The 19,256-nt window shown below is 40.3% G+C and overlaps 1 protein-coding gene across 3 annotated transcripts in view; it reads right to left on the bottom strand.

Moving 5' to 3' along the window:
• KIF21A (kinesin family member 21A) overlaps positions 1 to 17,807 on the bottom strand; it is a 145,809-nt gene extending 128,002 nt beyond the window's left edge. For 2 of the 3 annotated variants that reach the window (XM_081083669.1, XM_081083670.1), the window contains exon 1: positions 17,402 to 17,787. In XM_081083669.1, coding sequence (XP_080939795.1) covers positions 17,402 to 17,445 — 44 coding nt within the window. In that variant the 5' untranslated portion in view covers positions 17,446 to 17,787. Of the gene's footprint in view, positions 1 to 17,401 lie in introns of all 3 variants that reach the window. The other variant, XM_081083671.1, reaches the window with a different exon arrangement.
• Between the last annotated feature and the right edge of the window lie 1,449 nt (positions 17,808 to 19,256).

Genomic DNA, 19,256 nt, shown 5'->3' with positions numbered 1-19,256 from the left:
CTAAATTTTAGTGTCCCAGGGCTTTCTCTGCACAATTCTTCTTTAAATGTTTTCCTTCATGGGTGACCTCATACAGTCCCATTCTTCAACCACATAAATGTTGTCTCTCAAAAGTTTATCTTCAGCCCAGATATATTCCCTGTGATCCAAACTCATATATACAATAGCCAACTTGACATCTTTAGTAGGATGCCCAAAAAGTATAGCAATCACAACACTAAGTAGAACTCTAAATCCCCTTTCCCCCAAAAATCAAGTTCTTCTCAATGCTTAAAACTGAGTATCTATTTGATTCTTCTCTTGTCATCACACGCTTTATCAGCAAGTCCTAACAGCTCTATCTCCGAAACCTTCTGTTCACCATCTGTACTGCTAGTTTAGTCCCAGACTCCTCCATCTCTTTTCTGGAACACAATAATAGAATTCTCAGTGGCCTCCCACCTCTGTTTTGAACTCTTATAACACAGTTCATCTTCTGTATAGCAAGCAACCAGTTATCATTTTAAGATGTAAATCAGATCATGTCATACCCCCACTTAAAGCTCCCTAAAAGCCTTCCCACTGAAATGAAAGTCAAAAACTTCCATTCTAGACTAAAAGGCCCTAAATGATCTGGCTCCTGCCTACCTTTGTTTTTACCTCCATCCTCCCTTTTATTTGCTATACTTGGCTGTACTGCTCTTCATACCATTCCACTAACAGGCTAGTTTATTTTCATGGCTTTTGCACTTGCTTTTGTTTAGAATGCCCTCCTCTGAGATCTTCTCATGGTTCAGGTCTCAACTGAAATGTCTCCTCCCAGCCAGAACCAATTACTCTAAGCATATTGTTACATCTTCTCCATAGTACTTATCAACACCTAAAATTATTATTTTATGTTTACGCTCTCTATCCTTACCCAATGTTATCTCTTTGAAAATGAAAAATGTTATCTTGCTCACATCTATATCCTCCAGACCCAGAACACCCTTCCTGCAACATCAGTAGTCATCAAATATTTTTTGACAGGTTGATTAAAGTCTCCATACGAATAATCAGGAGTATACTATATTTTCTCCTCTGGTGTGGAGAACCAGATCTGACATGCTTACTGATATATTGATCACTTCACAGAGAAGGACAAAGAAGAAATAAAAGTCTACCTGTGCTCTTAAATAATTAAAAATTAACTGAGGAGGAAGACAAAAAATAACATAAACCCAAGACACTAAAGACAACTATTTACAAAGCATTGCTATATACTCTAAATTATACTTACACATGTGAACATGATAGAATTAATCAGGAACAGGAAAGGCACCGTTAGGAGAGAATAATCTAAGAAGTACCTATTACAATACTTTTTAGAGATGAGGAAATTGAGGCTTAGCCACCTTAAATAATTCACCCAAGGTTAAAAACTAGAAGTCAGTTTCAAACAACTCTCTTGATGTCAAAGCCCATTTTCCTCTTAGGAAATCATTTCTGCCATTTCTTTATAACCAAACCTGGATACTTTGAAAGGTCTATCTATCAAAAGTTTGGATAATCACAAACGAAGCTGTCAAGGACATCTAGAAGCTCATAAACTCTATCAATATCACATGTTCAAAGTGCCTAGGGGCTTTTGGGGCTTGGAAGATAGAACAGCTCATTAGTCTCCTGAGAAAAAACACAGCGTTTACCCACAGGACCTTGGGATTGATGAAGTAGATATAAGAAATAGATATGCAGTTAACAAAAGGATTTTAAATTTTATTCAAACTATTCTTAGAAATGGAATATTTTAGAGAACTTCCATGGGAGCTTCCTGACTCACTCAGATCCAAGCTGGCCATCCTGAAGGAATGTCATTAATGATGCCGGAAAAGAATATGTCTTTAATTGTGCTCACATATGTATTTATGAGTATATACTCATTCCTTATATGAGTGAATGAGCAGTTGTCAATACATCTTTGCAAATAACATCTGATGAAAATAGAATGAAATTTATGGACAAGGATTGTTTTTTCATAGAATGAGCATGAAAATCAGGAGAGGATGAGTATAGAGGAAAAGAATAAAAGCAAATAAACCAATAGAGCTATGTTATAGATGAGGAGATTGGAAAGATTAGGTGTCATGAGACAAATCATTAAGAACAGTTTACATTACTATTTTGGAAAATAAGGAGTCATTAGTCTTTCTTTAAAAGTGGGCTAATATGATTACAATGGCTATAGTGGTAGACTATTCCAATAATATGTACATATGTGTTCATATTACACTTATGGCATATTTCATGGGACAGCTATCAGGTCCTGCAAGGACACTGAACAACTCTCCCAAATGGACTGAGTTCCTCAAGGGCAAGAGCCATATCTATTCATCTTGCATTTCCCAGTGCCAAGCAAAGTGTTTGGAGAGCACTTGATTTTAGTGGGCCTCAATAACTAATAAATGGAATTGAATTAAATTGAAATATATTAAATTGATCTGAGCCAAGATGAATTGCAATGGTCAGGGATAAGAGCTACTTATTGTCCTCACAAATTCATTTTTATTTTAACTCCATTTACATAAGAGACCAAAATATCTAAAAGTTACCTATTTAAGTAACTTTTGCTTTCTTTTTATACTTTGACAGCCCTTTACAAAGAGGCTATAAGGTACTCAGCAGAAGTATAACCCACTTTCCATGTAGAAGGACTTGAGTCATAGAGCGGTGTCACGTTATTTTCCACAGGCTTACTTTTATACCATCGCCACCCCAAAGTGAGCCAGTGAAACAGAAGAGAGCTGCACTCAGAGTCCAAAAGCACTACTTTCACCATCAAAAGTCATTTTTTAAATATTCAATCATAAAAGAAAAAGTATGTAATGTGAAAATAAACATTTGATAGTAAAAAAAAAAAAGTACAAAGATGACTCGTTTTGAATCACGTGTTCCTGTTATTGTATTCATTTTTCTGGTAAACAGATATTGAAAAAAGTATCTGGTTCTCATCAAAATATAAAGAAAACAACACAGATATATAAGCATCTGTTTTTTAGGTATGAGGAGAGGGAATCTGATGATTGATTTTGAAGGATAGTCATAGTTATATTACTTTATTTCTGCCACAGTGTTTCATAGTTTAATAGCTAATATGGGAGCATTCTTCTGCTTGTAATGGACAGCAAGTAGTACTGTGTTAGGCATCTTGAACAGTCCACTTAATTTTCTATCACATATTTTCTAAGTTGATCTGTCTTCATGGTGTTTCATTTCATTGTAAACCAATTTGTGAAGGACACTAAAAGTGTTTCTTTCACCAGTTCAATCAAGTTTGTTTTCTAAACAGGTTTAAAAAGTAATTTGCTTTCAGAATAATTTCGGTTTCAGACTTTATTGATGCCATATCACTCAGAAACTTGTTTTTCAATGCAAGTAAAACTAGTCATCTAGTCAAAGATTTCAGCAGCTACTATTGTATAAACAAGGAAGACCTAATTAATGAGTATGGTCTTATGAAAAAAAAGTCACAAATTTGTTTTTTATTTAATCATGGTAATCAATTTTAAAAATATGCAAAATGACATATGAACTACAAAAAGAAGGACAAAATTAATCAGATGACTTTTCTAAGTTAGCGAAAAACTCAACTCTATCAAATCTTTTAATTTCTTCATGTTGATCATGAAAATTGTGTGTGAGTGTGAGTGTGTGTGTGTTTCAGATCATTTCTGTAGTCTTGGTTAAAAACTCTGTTGGTATAAGTAGAAGTGTGCCCAGGTTAATGATACACCAAGCAATATATTTAAGAGGCTTAAGGATTAACATGTCAGTCAGCTCACCCTGCTAGGTAAGCAGTTGCAAATCAATAAGTTTTCCCATGCCCTTAAAGATACACAGGAAGGAATGTAATAACATTAGTATACATACCAACAGAGGACAAAGATTTAAAAAATGTTATTCAATGTGGTCAAGAAAGCATTATTTTCTCATACTTGACTTTCACAACTTGTATTTATATGGACAAACCAAGACATCCATTTTATCACATAAATACAATACTGATAACTTTGGTAATATCATGGTCATATATTACCCAATATAAAATGCACTATTATCATTCTTCTTTTCAACTTTATTGAGATATAACTGGCAAATAAAATTATGTGATATTTAAAGTGTACACTGTGATGATTTCTTATAATATACATTGTGAAAGGATTCTCCTCTCCAAGTTAATTAACAAATCCTTCACCTCACATATTTTTCTTCTTTTTTCTTTAATGAGAACATTTAATTCTTACTCTCAGCAAATTTCAGTTACACAATACTGTGTTATTAACTATATATGGTCACTATATTATTCATTAGATCCTCAAACTATGTTCCTGTTATACCTGAAAGTTTATACCCTTTTATCAATCTCTTCCTACTTCTCCCATCCACCATCTTCCCTCTTCTTCATCATTAGAGACATAAATAATAAATTGTAAAAAGGGGCCTCAAAGGAAAATCCTTGAGAGAATCCTTGTTTAAAAATAAACGTTTACAAGTTAATGACTACAAAAAACATTTATTGAGGACTGCTATATGTTAAGCATTATGTTGAGTGCTTTATAAATATACCAATTAATTCTCATGACAATCCTATGAGATTAGTTCTCTTAATCTTAACCTCATAGACAAATCCAAGATGAAGGTGAAATTTTATTAAAAAAAAAAAAACTCACCAAAGAAATTATCCCTACCTTGACGTGATTAGGGAAAAAAAAGTATGGTTAGTCACTGCAAGTCTTACCTAGAAGAGGGAAAATACAAATTTTAAAAAGATAGAGATAAATGGAGAGGGAAAAGGGGGTAATAGGAAGAACGGGAAGAAGAGAGAGGGAAAACTAAAAAAAGATAAAAGAATCTAACATTTCTCAAACACTTCTAAATGCGAGGCATTTACAACATTCATATAATCTTAACAATCCTATAAGATAGGTATTAACTCCATTTACAGATAAGAAAACTAAGATCCATAAAGTTTAAGAAACTGTCCTAAAATTTTGAACTCAAATCTGTGTGACCCTAAAGTCCATGCTTTAATTAAAATATATAGATTTCAGAGAGAAAGGGAGAGAGAGAGATAGGAACATCAATGATGAGAGAGTCATCGATGGTCTGCCTCTTAGTAGGGATCAAGCCCGCAACACAGGCATGTGCTCTGACTGGAAATTGAACCTCCAGGTTCATGATCTCCTGGTTCATGACTTCCTGGTTCATAGGTCAACACTCAACCACTGAGCCATACTGACTGGGCTATTTACATTAATCTATTTTATACCATACTGTCCAGATTCATCTACTCCTTTTTTGTGCGTGTGCACCCGTATACACACGTATTTCATGTTAATCCCATATGTAAATCACAGTGTCTTGATCTCAGGTAAAATCTTTCTCAAAACATAGTGGGGTCTCCAAGCTGGCATGAATGAAGGAAAAAAGCTGGGCTGAAAACTAGTCTGGCCAGAGGCCTGGATGACGTGGAAGTGAAGGGAGGTCCAGAGTAACCCAGATTTGGTCAGTGCCAACACATGTGTACAAGTGGATTCAATCTGATGGCAGCTTCCAGTTCTTTTTATTTTTTATGGATTTCATAGAGGGAGGGAGAGAGAAATAGAAACATCAGTGATAAGGATTCGAGAATCATTGATCGACTGCCTCCTAGACACCCTGCACTAGGGATGGAGCCCGCAACCTAGGCATGTGCCCTGATCAAGAATTGAATCATTGCAGGGAGGGGCTGTGGGCCAATCGGGGTGGTGGGGGCCCATTGTGGGTCTAGCTAGCTCTAGCCGGAGGCCAACCTCCCTCAGCCCCTTCCCCTGGCCAGCCCCTCCCCCTGTTGAGGTGGGGGGAGGGGGCAATTGGGAGCAGGCCACACCCACAATTGGTTCACAGGTCAATGCTCAACCACTGAACCAAGTGGATTTGTTCAAGATGGTGGGGATATATATCAGGACACCAAGATAGAAGCCAAGTGATAGGAGGTGACAGGAAAAGCTGTGATCCTAAAAGTATATGCATGTAAGTTTGAAGCAGCAAAACAAATTTCAGACTAATGGGCTGGCAAGGCAAACAGCAGTGCTCTGATTTACTAGTGACTTTATTTAGGACTGACCCAGGAACTCAGAGGTAGGGAGCAGACAAAAATCTTCTATATATAAAAAAAGCCAGCGACCGGAATGCCGAAACAACCGAAATGATCGGTCACTATGACACCCACTGCAGCCAGTGAACTGGCCCAATTGTGGGTGTGGCCTGCTCCCAATTGCCCCCCCCCCATCTCAACAGGGGGAGGGGCTGGCCAGGGCAGGGGGTGGGGGGGAGGGTGGTTGGCCTCCAGCTACACCTACAATGGACCCCCACCACCCTGATTGGCCCACAGCCCCTCCCTGCAGCTGGCCCCGCCTTTAATCACCCCTTCTACCCCAATAGGGGGCGGGGCCAGCTGGCCAACCACATGCGGCCCTTCCCCCCAGCCAGCTCCGCCCCCTATCCGCCCCCACACACACCAATTGGGGTTGGGGCTGGCTGGCAAACCTCCCACGGTCCCCCCCCCCAGTCCCATTTGGGGGCAAGGCCAGCTGGCGCACCACCCACAGCCCCTCCCCACAGCCGGCCCCGCCCACAATCAGCCCCCCCACCCCAATCAGGGGTGGGGTCCACCGGCCAATCGCCTGCAGCCCTTTCCCCCAGCTAGCCTGGCCCTGATCTGCCAATTGGGGTCTGGCTGGCTGGACCTCACCCGTGCACGAATTCGTGCACTGGGCCTCTAGAAATGATAACAAATGAAAGCAGCAACTTTTCTTTTTTCTTTTTTTTTAATTGAATCGATTGGGGTGACGTTGGTTAATGAAATTATATAGGTTTCAGGTATACAATTCTATAATACATCATCTATATATTGTATTTTGTGTTTACCACCCCAAGTCAAGTCTCCTTCCATCACCATCTGTTTCCCCTATGCCCTCTTTTATCTCCTCCTACCCCTCAGTAGCAACTATTCTTTTTTTTAAAATGTTTTTTTATTGATTTTTTATAGAGAGAGGAAGGGAGAGGGAGAGAAGATAGAAACATCAATGATAGAGAAACATAGATCCGCTGCCTCCTGCACACCCCCTACTGGAGATGGAGCCCACAACCCGGGCAAATGCCCTGACCAGGAATCAAACCTCTTGGTGCATGGGACGATGCTCAATCCACTGAGCTACACTGGCTGGACACAACTATGCCTTATAAAACATTTACTAATGCTAGTACTATGATAAGGGTTTATGTACATTATCTTACTTAATTTCACAACAAACATCTGAGGTAGGTATCTTTTTCTCTAGTTGAGCTCCCTGTAAAATTTGAGTATAAAAGTATTTTCATGCATAATGATCTAATGAAGGGAATGAGAATTCTAAAACATGGTTGGAGATGTTTACACCAGTGTTGACTGATTTGTACTGATTCATCCTTACTAATATCCAGTTGCTGCTTCAAACAACAGTATGTGTTGTGATTGCATAGGTTACATTAAAACAGCAGCAAAGCTACCAAGTCCATCCGGGGATCAAACTCATAATCTTGGCTTTATTATTAAGCATCACATTGGACTTAAAAATCACCCATACCCACAGCACTCAATACCACATAATCTCTTTATGCCTATTTTAAAATAGAATAAGATAGAATCCTAACATTGAAATATATAAAATGAGACCACACAATTGATGTCAAAACATGCTCAAATTTAGATTTGTGAAATCATCAAGTCTGGGTTACTCTATGTTGAGAACTGCAGTCATAGAACACTTGAACAAGAGAAATGAAAAGTTATGTCGAGTGATACCAAGTTACTACAAAATTCAGAATCAACGATAACTAAAGAAACCCTATACTCAAAAACAAGAACCAAATCTGCTACAAGGGTAACGCAAGGTCCAGTTACACTTATGAAACAAAACAGATAAGAACATAATCAAGGACAGAGAGAATGTGTTGTCAATTTAAGGCCAAGTTGGCCAACTAAAATTCAAAAGCATCATTTGTATTGCCTAAATGGAGACCTGAAAATGTCACAGATGTCACATTTGGATTAAGGAACCTTAAATGGGAGGTCAAATAATGAGGGATGAAATCTGTACTCTCATGTTTAATCAATCAGCAGTTGACAACTTCCATTTTAGGACAGAACAGACGCAGACTGGGTGGCCAATAGGCCGCTCAAACAAAAATATTTTGTGTTGAACTGAGGTGAACACAAATAAATGTCTTAGAAATGCACTGATTTTCTTTTTTTTTAAATATATTTTATTGATTTTTTTATAGAGAGGAAGGGAGAGGGATAGAGAGTTAGAAACATCGATGAGAGAGAAACATCGATCAGCTGCCTCCTGCACACTCCCTACTGGGGATGTGCCCACAACCAAGGTACATGCCCTTGACCGGAATCGAACCTGGGACGCTTGAGTCCGCAGGCTGATGCTCTATCCACTGAGCCAAACCGGTTAGGGCAGAAATGCACTGATTTTCAAGGAACGTGGCATGGTTATGAACCTGTGTTTGGTTTACCATCAGTAGCTTAAGACTAATGTGCTGAGCAAATGTGTGTATTCTCTTAACACATTATATCTTGCTATATACCTAACTTAATGTTATGGTACTGAAGATGCTGAAACATTTAATCATATATTCTGGTGAATGGCACTCTCCTCCCCCTTCTGATCAATATACAGAACATCATAATGAATAACTACGCTTGACTCTTTCCCAAGGTTTCTTGTTCCAGCTTGCTGAAACCAAAAAAGCTCTTATTTAGAGACTTCAATTCCAGGAAATAGTCATTTGTAGAGTCTGCGCTCATCAGTGGAAATGAAAACATTACCAAGAATCATAGGACACAGCACAACTCTTAGAAAAATGAAATTAATGTCCTTATTAGACAATAAAGGCTTGTCGATTAAATTCGTTTGATATATGGAATTTAATATATATTGAATTGAATTATTCAAGTAAAGCAGATAATGTATATTTAACATGTTATTAAAAAATGCCCTTCTTTAATATAAAGACATAGAAAAGTTCATACACTATACTCTAAAGCAAGCATGTCAAACTCGCATCTGATGGGCTGCATGCAGCATGCGGCCCGCTGGCTACGAGTTTGATACGCTTGCTCTAAACTGTAAATATCAGGCTATAAAAGTGTATCCAGATTATAACAATTTTAAAAATGTAGATATGCATTAAAACAGATATATAGTAATTATATCATGGTGATGAACTATGATATTTTTCTCATCTTTTCCTGGGTACTTTTACTAATCTGATTACATTATTTCAATAGTAGAAAATATATCAAATAAAAATAAAATGAAATTAAAAGCTGAGTTTGAAATCAGGCTTGAAAGATCTACTTCCTGCTTCTAAGTTTCAATCTTCTTTTAAAATGCTTTCAGCTAAGTCTTCCCTTAGCGCCACCAATGAATACTACAGGCACATTGCCCCGTTAGCTCCAGGTGCTAGAAACAGTCTTTATAAAAAATGTAAATTTATTTTTCAATCCAATCTTACTATTATTTCTAGTATTTTTACTCAGTTTACTCCTTGCAGCTCTCTTTAATCTATAGCCTGGCTTAGTGTATTATTGCCACACTTGATGAGAGGAAGCAAGGAAAGCATTAGCAACATTTTCAAAAATCTGGTGCAAGCCAATTCAGAAGGAAAATTCACATTTTTATTAACCAATTTAATCACCTTCCTCTTACAACAGGTTAAGCCACTAGTGGGAAATATAACTCAATCCTATTGTTAATCTCACAAAGTATAAGGTAGTAACTTTATTAAACACTAAAAACCATAACAACTGGAAGTCTTTGTGGAAAGAGAAAGGTAGGAATAAAAATAGCGGATTTTACTAAATTATAAAAGAAGGAATTTGGTAAAATAGAGCAACAAGGCATGTGATTTACATATTGGGGGGAAAAAAGCAGAGGTGACTAGAAAAGGTAAGGTTTTTTTTAAAGTATTTATACACATTTTTGTTTCATTCATAGTGATGCAAGTAATAGACACTCAAAAACAAAAAATACAAACAGCTACAAGCACTTTGCAAATTCAAGTTATGGGTTACATATTAGAGAATGACTAATCCAATTGCTAGAGTTTGGAATATAGCCAACATGCCCATTCCTGGTTATCTCAAACTCATCTCTAATAATATTACTGCCTATGTTTGTGTAAAAACTGTTTTCCAAATGCTTTCACGTGGTTATTTCTTTTAATCCTTTCCAAAGTCCACTGAGGTTAAGTGGATAACTCCTACTCAAAGTTTATCATTGGTAAGAGTCCAGACCAAAAAAGTTTTTAACCATCCAATGTTCATTCAATCATGCACCTCCAATTGCTTTAATGCCTCCAACTTCTGTGATTCCAGGGCACAGTGGACATTCAACAATTACGTAATAAACAAAAAAAAATTGTCTAAAAAAATAAATAAAATTAGAATACTATTGAGGGTAGAAATGCCCTGTGCCTCATTAGTACACCATGTGATCAACATACCGCATCGTAATGAATAACTACAGCTTGACCCTCTCCAAGGTTTCCCACATCGTCCTTCTGTAGCTGCTGTTAGAGCATCCATGTGTTACATGCCAATGTTGAAAACTGTCTATATTATGTTTATTACTCAGTTTTGGCAATTTCTTCATATTTGAATATACCAGGAATATAAAGTTGGATAGCTACTCCAGGGTCCCCTGCTCACTAGAATCCCTGGTCTAGTTTCTAGAAGCCAAAATAATGGGCACTGAGATGGGAGAACTCACCTAAATGTCAAATTGAACTTTTATAGGGAGGGCTTAAGGGATTAAAACTGCAGTTTTTTAAGTTTGTTTTATTTCTGGGATGTCTGCCAGTGAAATCCACAGCACAAAGAAGACTTGAGCTGCTAGTTGTGGGTCCTCAAGCAATTCTCTCAACTTGTCTGGGCCGCTATTGCCTCAACTGTCTTTAAAAAAAAAAGTTTCAACCAGCTGGCCCCATCAAGGTCCCCTTCAAGTTTTGAAATCAATGTTGTCAATAATTATAGAAGTACTAAAAATTATGTTCTATATATCAAATGGCTAATAATTTCAAAAAAACAAAGGACAAAGGAACCTCAAATATAATTCTTAAACATTCAGAAAGACTACATAATAATTGTGAGATATCATGAAAATTGCCCCTTCGGCTTAGCTGTCATTTGCTTCAAATAAAGCCTCAGCCAGAGGAAAACTATTTTAACACTCTGAGAAGATTAAATAGTTAATCCACTGGGAAACCATGTTGAAACAAAGAATTCACAAATCCACTTCCCAGAGACAAGCATTGAAAATAGCAAACATTTGTTTTATTTTGCGTAAAATTATCCTAATGATATACTGCACACAAATACTTTCTATTATTTGGCAGGCGTTCTCATTGTTGTGTTTTTTCTTCCTGATCTAAAACTCAGATAAAGGTCATGTCTAATGTTGACAGAAAACAACCATTTTTAAGTCAGAGTCTCACAGGTGAGTTATAACTTGTCTTGGGGGAAAACATCCATAATAATGAAAATTCCAAGCCCCTTCTTTGAGGAGAAATTGACGTGAATTGGAAGATTGGGCAGAGTATGGAATTAACTGCCAAGATAATTTCTGCTTTCATGGCTTCACTAAACCGGAATTTCTAGTGCATCATTCACTACCCCATAATCATGCATCAAAATATTAGCCAATTAGCAGGAAAGAGGTAAGAGCTCAAGGGGTAGTGATAATTAGACATGAAATCTGAACTCCTAAGGACTTCAAAACAAACAGGTCTATCATACTCCACAAACTTAATACACCTGAAGAAAATGTATCAACTCATTTGGTAAATAAAATAATTTCATTGTTTTTCAGCTCACATCATCCGCTAGTTTTTACTCCTCTCTTTCCTTTACTTCCTGATCCAAAAATAAATAAATACAAGTAGGGCATGTATGTTATATCAAGTGGGACATGATATAAATAAAATCCTACTGCATAAGCTTTGGAGTTCAATTTTTATGTGAAATATGTTTGGAAGCAGGACACCCTTTCATTCTTAACGCACTGTTCTTGAGAAACGTATGAACTAATATACGCTTTTGAAAAAATAAGGGAGAAATAAAAACTAAACTGCAACAATTGTTGTTCATGTCTAGTTGGTGCTGCTGACTATATTTTGTTAGTTCCAACATACTCTGTGCATTGGAAAAGCTTCATATTGCTCGGGCTAAGCTCCATCAGGCAGGCATCATGCTGTAACGTGTGTGTATCCTCAGTGGTAGGAAAGCATCCAACATCCAACACATAGTAGGCACTTTATAAATATTTGTTGCATTAAGGAAGGAATAAACAAATGACCAAACACCAGATAACCATCTATTTCTATAAAGTAAATATTTCTGAGAGCCTTGCTTAGCTACCTCCACATTTTCTAAGCGTTAAATTGTTTCAGATAATTTTCTCCAGATGTATATTCGTGTGTCAGCTTGAAAGATCTTTATTACATTGAAATCAGTATGAGAAATGTCTTGAAAATATGTGGAAATATGTTTAGAAATACAGAAGTAGATATCAGAAACCTGAGTTTGAGTGCCAGTTCTCGTACACAGTGGCTGAGAAATCTTGAAGGGGTCGCCAGTGTGCCTGAGACTCATTTTATTCATCTGTATAATATTTTATTCATCTGTCCAGCCTACCTCATAGGGTCTTTATGTAGATTAAATAAAATATAATACATTTATATTATAACCAGGATGAAACAAAGAGACCACAAAAGCCTAAGTGTTTCCTATTAATAACCAGAGCACCCAGAGCAAACATATTGTTGGAAAAGTCAAGATTGAAATGGTAAAATAGTGCCTTCCTGTCAATAGGGAGGCACCATTTGTGTCAACAGTATGACTAACAACAACAAAAATCACATATTTAATAGACTGAATATGAAAAGTTTGTGCAACCCTTAATGCCATTACATGGCCACCTCAGCATGAGGAAAGAGTTCAGGGAGTTCACTTAGCAAATCAGTGCCAGTGACAGGCCTAGTAACAAAGCTTTGACTGTCCAATGAGCCCTCAAGCCTGCTGAGCAATGCTACTTCTTAAAAAGTGCTCCAGTAAGGTGAAACACAGTAAATTAGACAACATCCAAACTCACTGCCAAGGGTATGTACTGTTCTCTGCCAAAGCCAAGCAAAGAAATTTTAGCTCAAATCCACACAGGCCAATGATTTTCAACCTTTTTCATCTCGTGGCACATGTAGTGATTACTACAATTCTGCAGCACAACAAAAAAAATATATGTTTTGCCAATCTGACCAAAAAAAAAACACAACAGGTATAATTTTTATTCATTCACATTGGATGGCTTGAGTTGGCTGTTGTCATTTTTTAATTTGACAGTCTAAGGGAAAAGAGGTCAGTGCCCCTGACTAAATAGGAATTGCATGTTTTAACAATTCTTGCAGCACACTAGTTGAAAACCACTGGCATATTGTCTATTAACAATGATGTGAAAACAGGATGGTTCTGCGTCTCCATTTTCATTCCGCTCTTGATATCTTCTGCGAGCTAAAGTTCTCGTAAAGGAAAAAAGTTTCAAATGTTATGTTAGCATTACAACAGGGAAAGGACAAGGACATGCCATCTCATGATGTCTTAGATTTAGAATCAGCTACTGTATGGAGCCCATAGTTAGTAACTTTCTACACTAACTTTTCTGCACTGGGAGGAAAAAAATGTTGCTAATAAATCAAATCCTGTGTGTGTGTGTGTGTGTGTGTGTGTATGTATGTATCCACTCTAAAAACAGGCGCCTAATATTTTGGCATTTTCTTGATCTTAGTCTATGACAGGATGGCTTGAAGTTTTATTCTATATTTATACACCTTGTTTAAATTATAGAGCAGCACTATCCAATAGAAATATAATGTGAACAACACTACATTTGATTTTAAAATTTCTGGTAGCCACATTTTTAAAAAGGAAAATAAAAAAAGATGAAATTAATTTTAACAATATTTTTCAAAATATATTTTATTGAGTTTAGAGAGAGGAAGGGAGAGGGACAGAAAGATAGAAGCATCTATGAGAAACATCAATCAGCTGCCTCCTGCATGCCCCCTACTGGGGATCAAGCCCAAAATCCAGGCATGTGCCCTACCCCTGCATGACCTCCTGGTTCATGGGCTGACGCTCAACCAGCTGAGCAACACCAGTCGGCCTTAGTAATATTTTACTTAACTCCATATATTAAAATATTATCATTCTAATATGTAATCAATACAAAGATTATTGATATATTTACATTCTTTTCATACTTTTTCATAAGTCTTTGCAATCCAATGCATATATTACACTTACATACATGTCAATTAGCACACTAACTATTCATCAGAAATACTACATCAGTTTTTAGATTTCATCAACTTGACAGTCAAAAAGTAGATCCACATACCAAGTTGTTCCAAGCATACATAAAATATTTCCAAAAACTAAATCAAGGACCAACTTTTAGAATCCTTTAGAATTTAGTTCCTCAGTAGCATTAATCATACTTCAAGGGCTCATCAGCAACATGAGGTGCCAGCTGTCACCTGAATCCGCATCTACCACAATGAAAGATACCTTGCAGAACACCTCGGATATACTCTGTCAAAAGGTTATTTTCAGATATTGAATTTAAAATGTTCTCCCTAAATGAGAAACACTCTGTTCACCTTCTGTTCCCCAAAGCTTTATATGACCCATGCGCTTATTTTGAGAAACCTAAAATAGAGTCATTCGCTTTGGCATACTGGTAAGTCTCTCCATCTAATAAAACACAAGAATCTCTAGGACATTCTTGTTTACTTACATAGGTAGAGTCAACTCTATTTATTACCTGTTATTACATTATACATTGAAGGGGGAACGCAGGTTAAATGCCCTGCTGGTGTGGGTCCATTTGTTGATTTACTTACCCTGCTGGTGAAGCTTATCACAAACCGGAGGTAGGCTAAGAGGACACTGGAAAGATTAAAGACTTGGAAGAAATATTTTAGCCTTAAGTTCAGGTCCTCTCTTTCTGATCTCTATCTTTTCTAGCAGCATCTAGGTATGCATAACCTGTGAGAGCCATTCATTTGTAGTTGAACTAGTACAGAACCAGGAAGAGGCAACTGACCTTATGCTAAGTAAAGCTTTGCAAAGCATGTCTTTGCCTCTCACCTCTGTAGGCTTAATGGTTAACCATTCAGGCCAGATAGAGTCAAGCTGTCTGGGTTGGAACTCTTGTTCTGCCACTTGCTCTCAGGTTACTTAATCTTCCTGCGTCTCATCTGTAAAATGGCTATAATAATAACAGGTCTGGACCTAAGTCAAAGATTATTATGAGGAATAAATGAGATTTCACAGGATATAAAACATCGGAACACACAGCACTGATCCTAGAACATGGAATGTGTCCAACAATTATTGCTATTTTTAGCTCAGAAGTCTGGATAATAGAGATAGGAATATATGCTGAATAAATATTTGTTGTAAATAAAAATATATGGCCAAGCACTTTATTAATACCAAAGTGCTATATAAGCTATTTCGATTCTATGCAAAGTAAGTTTAGAGAGTGGATCTATTTAATGTATTTAATGAAGAAAAAAACCCACAAATCTTCACGATGTGGCTTACGAAATTGCTAATGTTTTATAAAGCCTTTACCAACAATCAGAACCACGTTTATTCACTTGCAAAATGCTATTATGCATGTCAAAACCACTTTAGGGTGACCCATGGCTCTGCTCACCTCCACTGCAAAGCAGCATCCGATTTAATAGGATGGCCAATACATGGCCCTATGATGGTTCTAGAGAATTCACAGATAAAAATCTTAAATCTGTAACAATGGCTTCTCTCCCAGCCAAATTTTATGTTTCCATTACTTATTTTATGTTCCTTCATCATGTTGCTTGACCAGATCAGCTAACTAACAAAATTATCTTTCCCTGTCTTTTCCCTTTCCCTTCCTCTGCCAGGGTACCATCACCAGTAAGTATTAAAAGACCAAAAGAGACATAGTAGCAGTAAATAGGAGAAACAAACTAATCCAACAGTTGGATAAGTAGGTGTAGAATAACCACGAAGGCCAAATTCAAACTTCAAAAGCTTTATAACAGGTGATTCTAAGTCATAAAACTGTCACTTCCATGGGTGGTCATTTCCTGGTCTTGTAATGGGCATGTAAAAAGATCTTTAAAATTCATTTTAGTCTTTAAGTTGCTTAAAGATACAAAGTATATATAAAACTACCATTTCTATGCCTAACCAAGATTTGTCACTAAAATAACTTAGAAATGCGGACATGGCAGGGTTTGCAAAATGGCTTTCCAGAAAGACCACAAGAGGGGAGGATTTTAAAGTATAATTTCTCGGAAAACAGGTTATTTTTATAATCCTGAAAGTACCCATAAAGAGAAGTGGATTCACAGTAGCAGTCTATCCGAGCTGTGTAAGCAACGCACTTACTCCACCATGAATGCTTCATTAATATTTCAGGGATGATGTTGCAATTTTCCATGAGCAACTGTCAGGGCTCTGCTTCTTGACACGTATCAAAACGGTCTAAATTACATTCAACACTCGTGTGTCTGTCATTGACCAAAATGCAGCTCTGAGGCGTCCCGTGTTTCCAAACTCGCACCCAGGCATGTCTAATGTCATTCTGCATCCACCCTGCTCAACCTTGGGATGCATGTTAAACCCTTCCACTTGCTGAAGGGTTTCCTTCCTTCTGCGGACCTACCCCTCCCCCCCCCCACCCCCGGTGATTTTTATCTTAAAAATAATTCCCATTCCAATGCATTAGAGGCCAGATGTGTCTCCTACACGCACACGCTTGTGCCATTATCCACTTCGCAGTGATGCTTAAGGCGGCTCCCATTTGCAGAGACATCCCCAAGCTGCTGGTGGAAACGCTGTCAGTCAGATGCTTTGTCTCCTGCCTCAGGAGGCCAGGGTTGCATGGACACGTATGACAGACGCTCTCGAAATAAATTTTTTAAAAGCACCCAGGCCGGCCGAGAGGGTGCTCCTGCAGGCAAAGCCCCACGGGCCATCGATCGCCCCGGGCGGGTGCGAGACCCGGCGGAGTCAGCGCCCCCGGGGACCTGGCGCCGCGCAGCCGCCAGCCACCTGCAAACGCCGACAGCGTGGGGACCGCCGGGGTCTCCCCGCTAGCGTCCGGCCGTGCGTGCCAAGCCGGCGGGGACCCGCTGCCTCAGTTTCCCCCGTCGGGGCGCCCCTCAGGTCCCCTCAACCCCAGCAGGTCCCGGCCGCGCCCGCAGCCGGCAGCCCTCCCGCCGCCGCCGCCGCGTCCGTCCTCACCTGACAGCCACCCGCACCGAGCTCTCGTCCGGGGCGCCCCACATGCTGGCGGCGGGCGACAGCCGGGCCCCGAGGCCTCGGCACCGCGGAGCGGAGGCGCTGCCCGAGGCGCTGTGGCGCTGGGGCGCAGAGGCTGGAGCGGCAGGGCGGCCGGCTCACCTCCGCCGCGCTCCAGCCATGTTGGCGACTGAATGGAAAGGTGGCGGCGGCGCTGGGGCGGGCGCGGAGGGGAGGTGATTCAGCGGCCGGGCGCCCGCCCCCTCCCCCGCTCACCCCCCGGGATCTGGGGCGGGGACACGGCGCGCTTGAATGGCGAGCGCGGCGGCGGCGGAGCCAGCAGGCCGCCCGCGGCCTCCAGACGGCGGTGTGCGCGCGCCCTGCCCCCCGCGCGGACGCGGCCTGCGCCGCCCGGGCGATCGGGGCTGGTGGCCCGCACGGCGTCAGCGGCGGCCGGCCCCTCGGCGCCCGCCCCCGGCCCTCGGCTGGCACTGCCTGGCGCTGCTGGGCCGGAGGCGCGGGGGAGGGTGCCCGGCCGCCGCTGCCCGCGCCCCGGGGCCACCAGCCTGCGCGCCCTTCCAGGCTCTGCGGGGAGAACGCAGCAGCGGCGCTGGCCCCGTGGCCCGAGTCTTTGCTAAAAGCAAAGCTTGTTCACCAACGGAACGCGGGGAATCAGCCGTCCGCGCGGCTGTTCGTTCGGCTTTGTTTCCACCCTTATCCTTATCGTCCCCTCTTCGGCCTGGACTTTGACCCCCTCCCCCCCGCCTCCCGCCGAATGCCCTCCCTCCCGGGAATCGGTCACTCGGGCGAAACTGGCTCCCGCGTTGGCCACTGTCTCTGGGCAGCTGGCCTGTGCCGCAGCGCCCATGTGCCAGCCATGGTGGGGTGTGGGAATGATGGGCTCTTGAGACTGACTGCGTTTCTGTTCAATCACTTGCGCCCTGGTACTGCCAAGTGTCCCCAGAACTGAATATCCACCGAGACCTGCTGCGTAGCAAACCCTTCCAAACTGACTTTCTTTCCCTCTGGCCTTCGAAAGCTCCTCCCAAACCCAGGGTTCTATCCACATTGACCCATTGTGGGTTCTGCTTCTGACTATTGTGCTCCCACAGGCCTTTGGATAGCTCTGGGGAAACGGCCCTGTATTAGTATCTTTTGTGAGCTGCCCATACAGTTCTCTACATAGACATGCGGGGACACACAAAACAGGACAGATTAGATGTCACCATCCAAACAAAGGCACTATGCCTGGTACCTACAATCGAAAATCGCACACCTAATATCCTACCCAGCAGAGATACGGCAGCATACTCGGGGACAAAGGAGAAGTGTTTTCTTAAGTGAATGTCCACGTGATGTATAATTATAGATAGGTTTAAACTTTCTCTGTCCCTTCACCTGGATACCCCTGAGTCTTAACGTATAACATAACTGGGAAGGAGAGAGAGCAGTGATGGTGAGTATCCTTCTGCAGAACAAATTGGTAGCAAAGTTCCCCTCTGGCTGCCTTTCTGTATTTATCTATCAACAAATTCTAGCCCGTTTCCTCCTGCCCTGGTAGTCCGACAGCAGGGTGGACCTGGACTGGCCACCTTGCTTCTTGGAATGATAAAAACTGCAACAAAGGTAAGTAAAGCCGAGCAAATTTAGCAAGAAAATGAAAGAGAGATTTGTATAATTTAAGAACTTTCTTTTAAAAAATACCTCATTTTAAATAGCACTAGTACATAAATGTCTCAGTAGGAGCCTTTACGAACACAAATGCCACCAGAAACCTGACTGGTAACTTTAGTGAGTGGAGCGGGAGGGTGAGGACCAAAGTGGAACAGAAAACACAGGCCCCTTCCGCAGGTGGCCA

This window comes from Myotis nattereri (assembly GCF_964212035.1).
Source record: "Myotis nattereri genome assembly, chromosome: 2".
Classification (NCBI taxonomy): Eukaryota; Metazoa; Chordata; class Mammalia; order Chiroptera; family Vespertilionidae; genus Myotis; species Myotis nattereri.
Note: the sequence above shows the minus strand (reverse complement) of the source record. Positions and strands in the feature narration are given on the sequence as shown.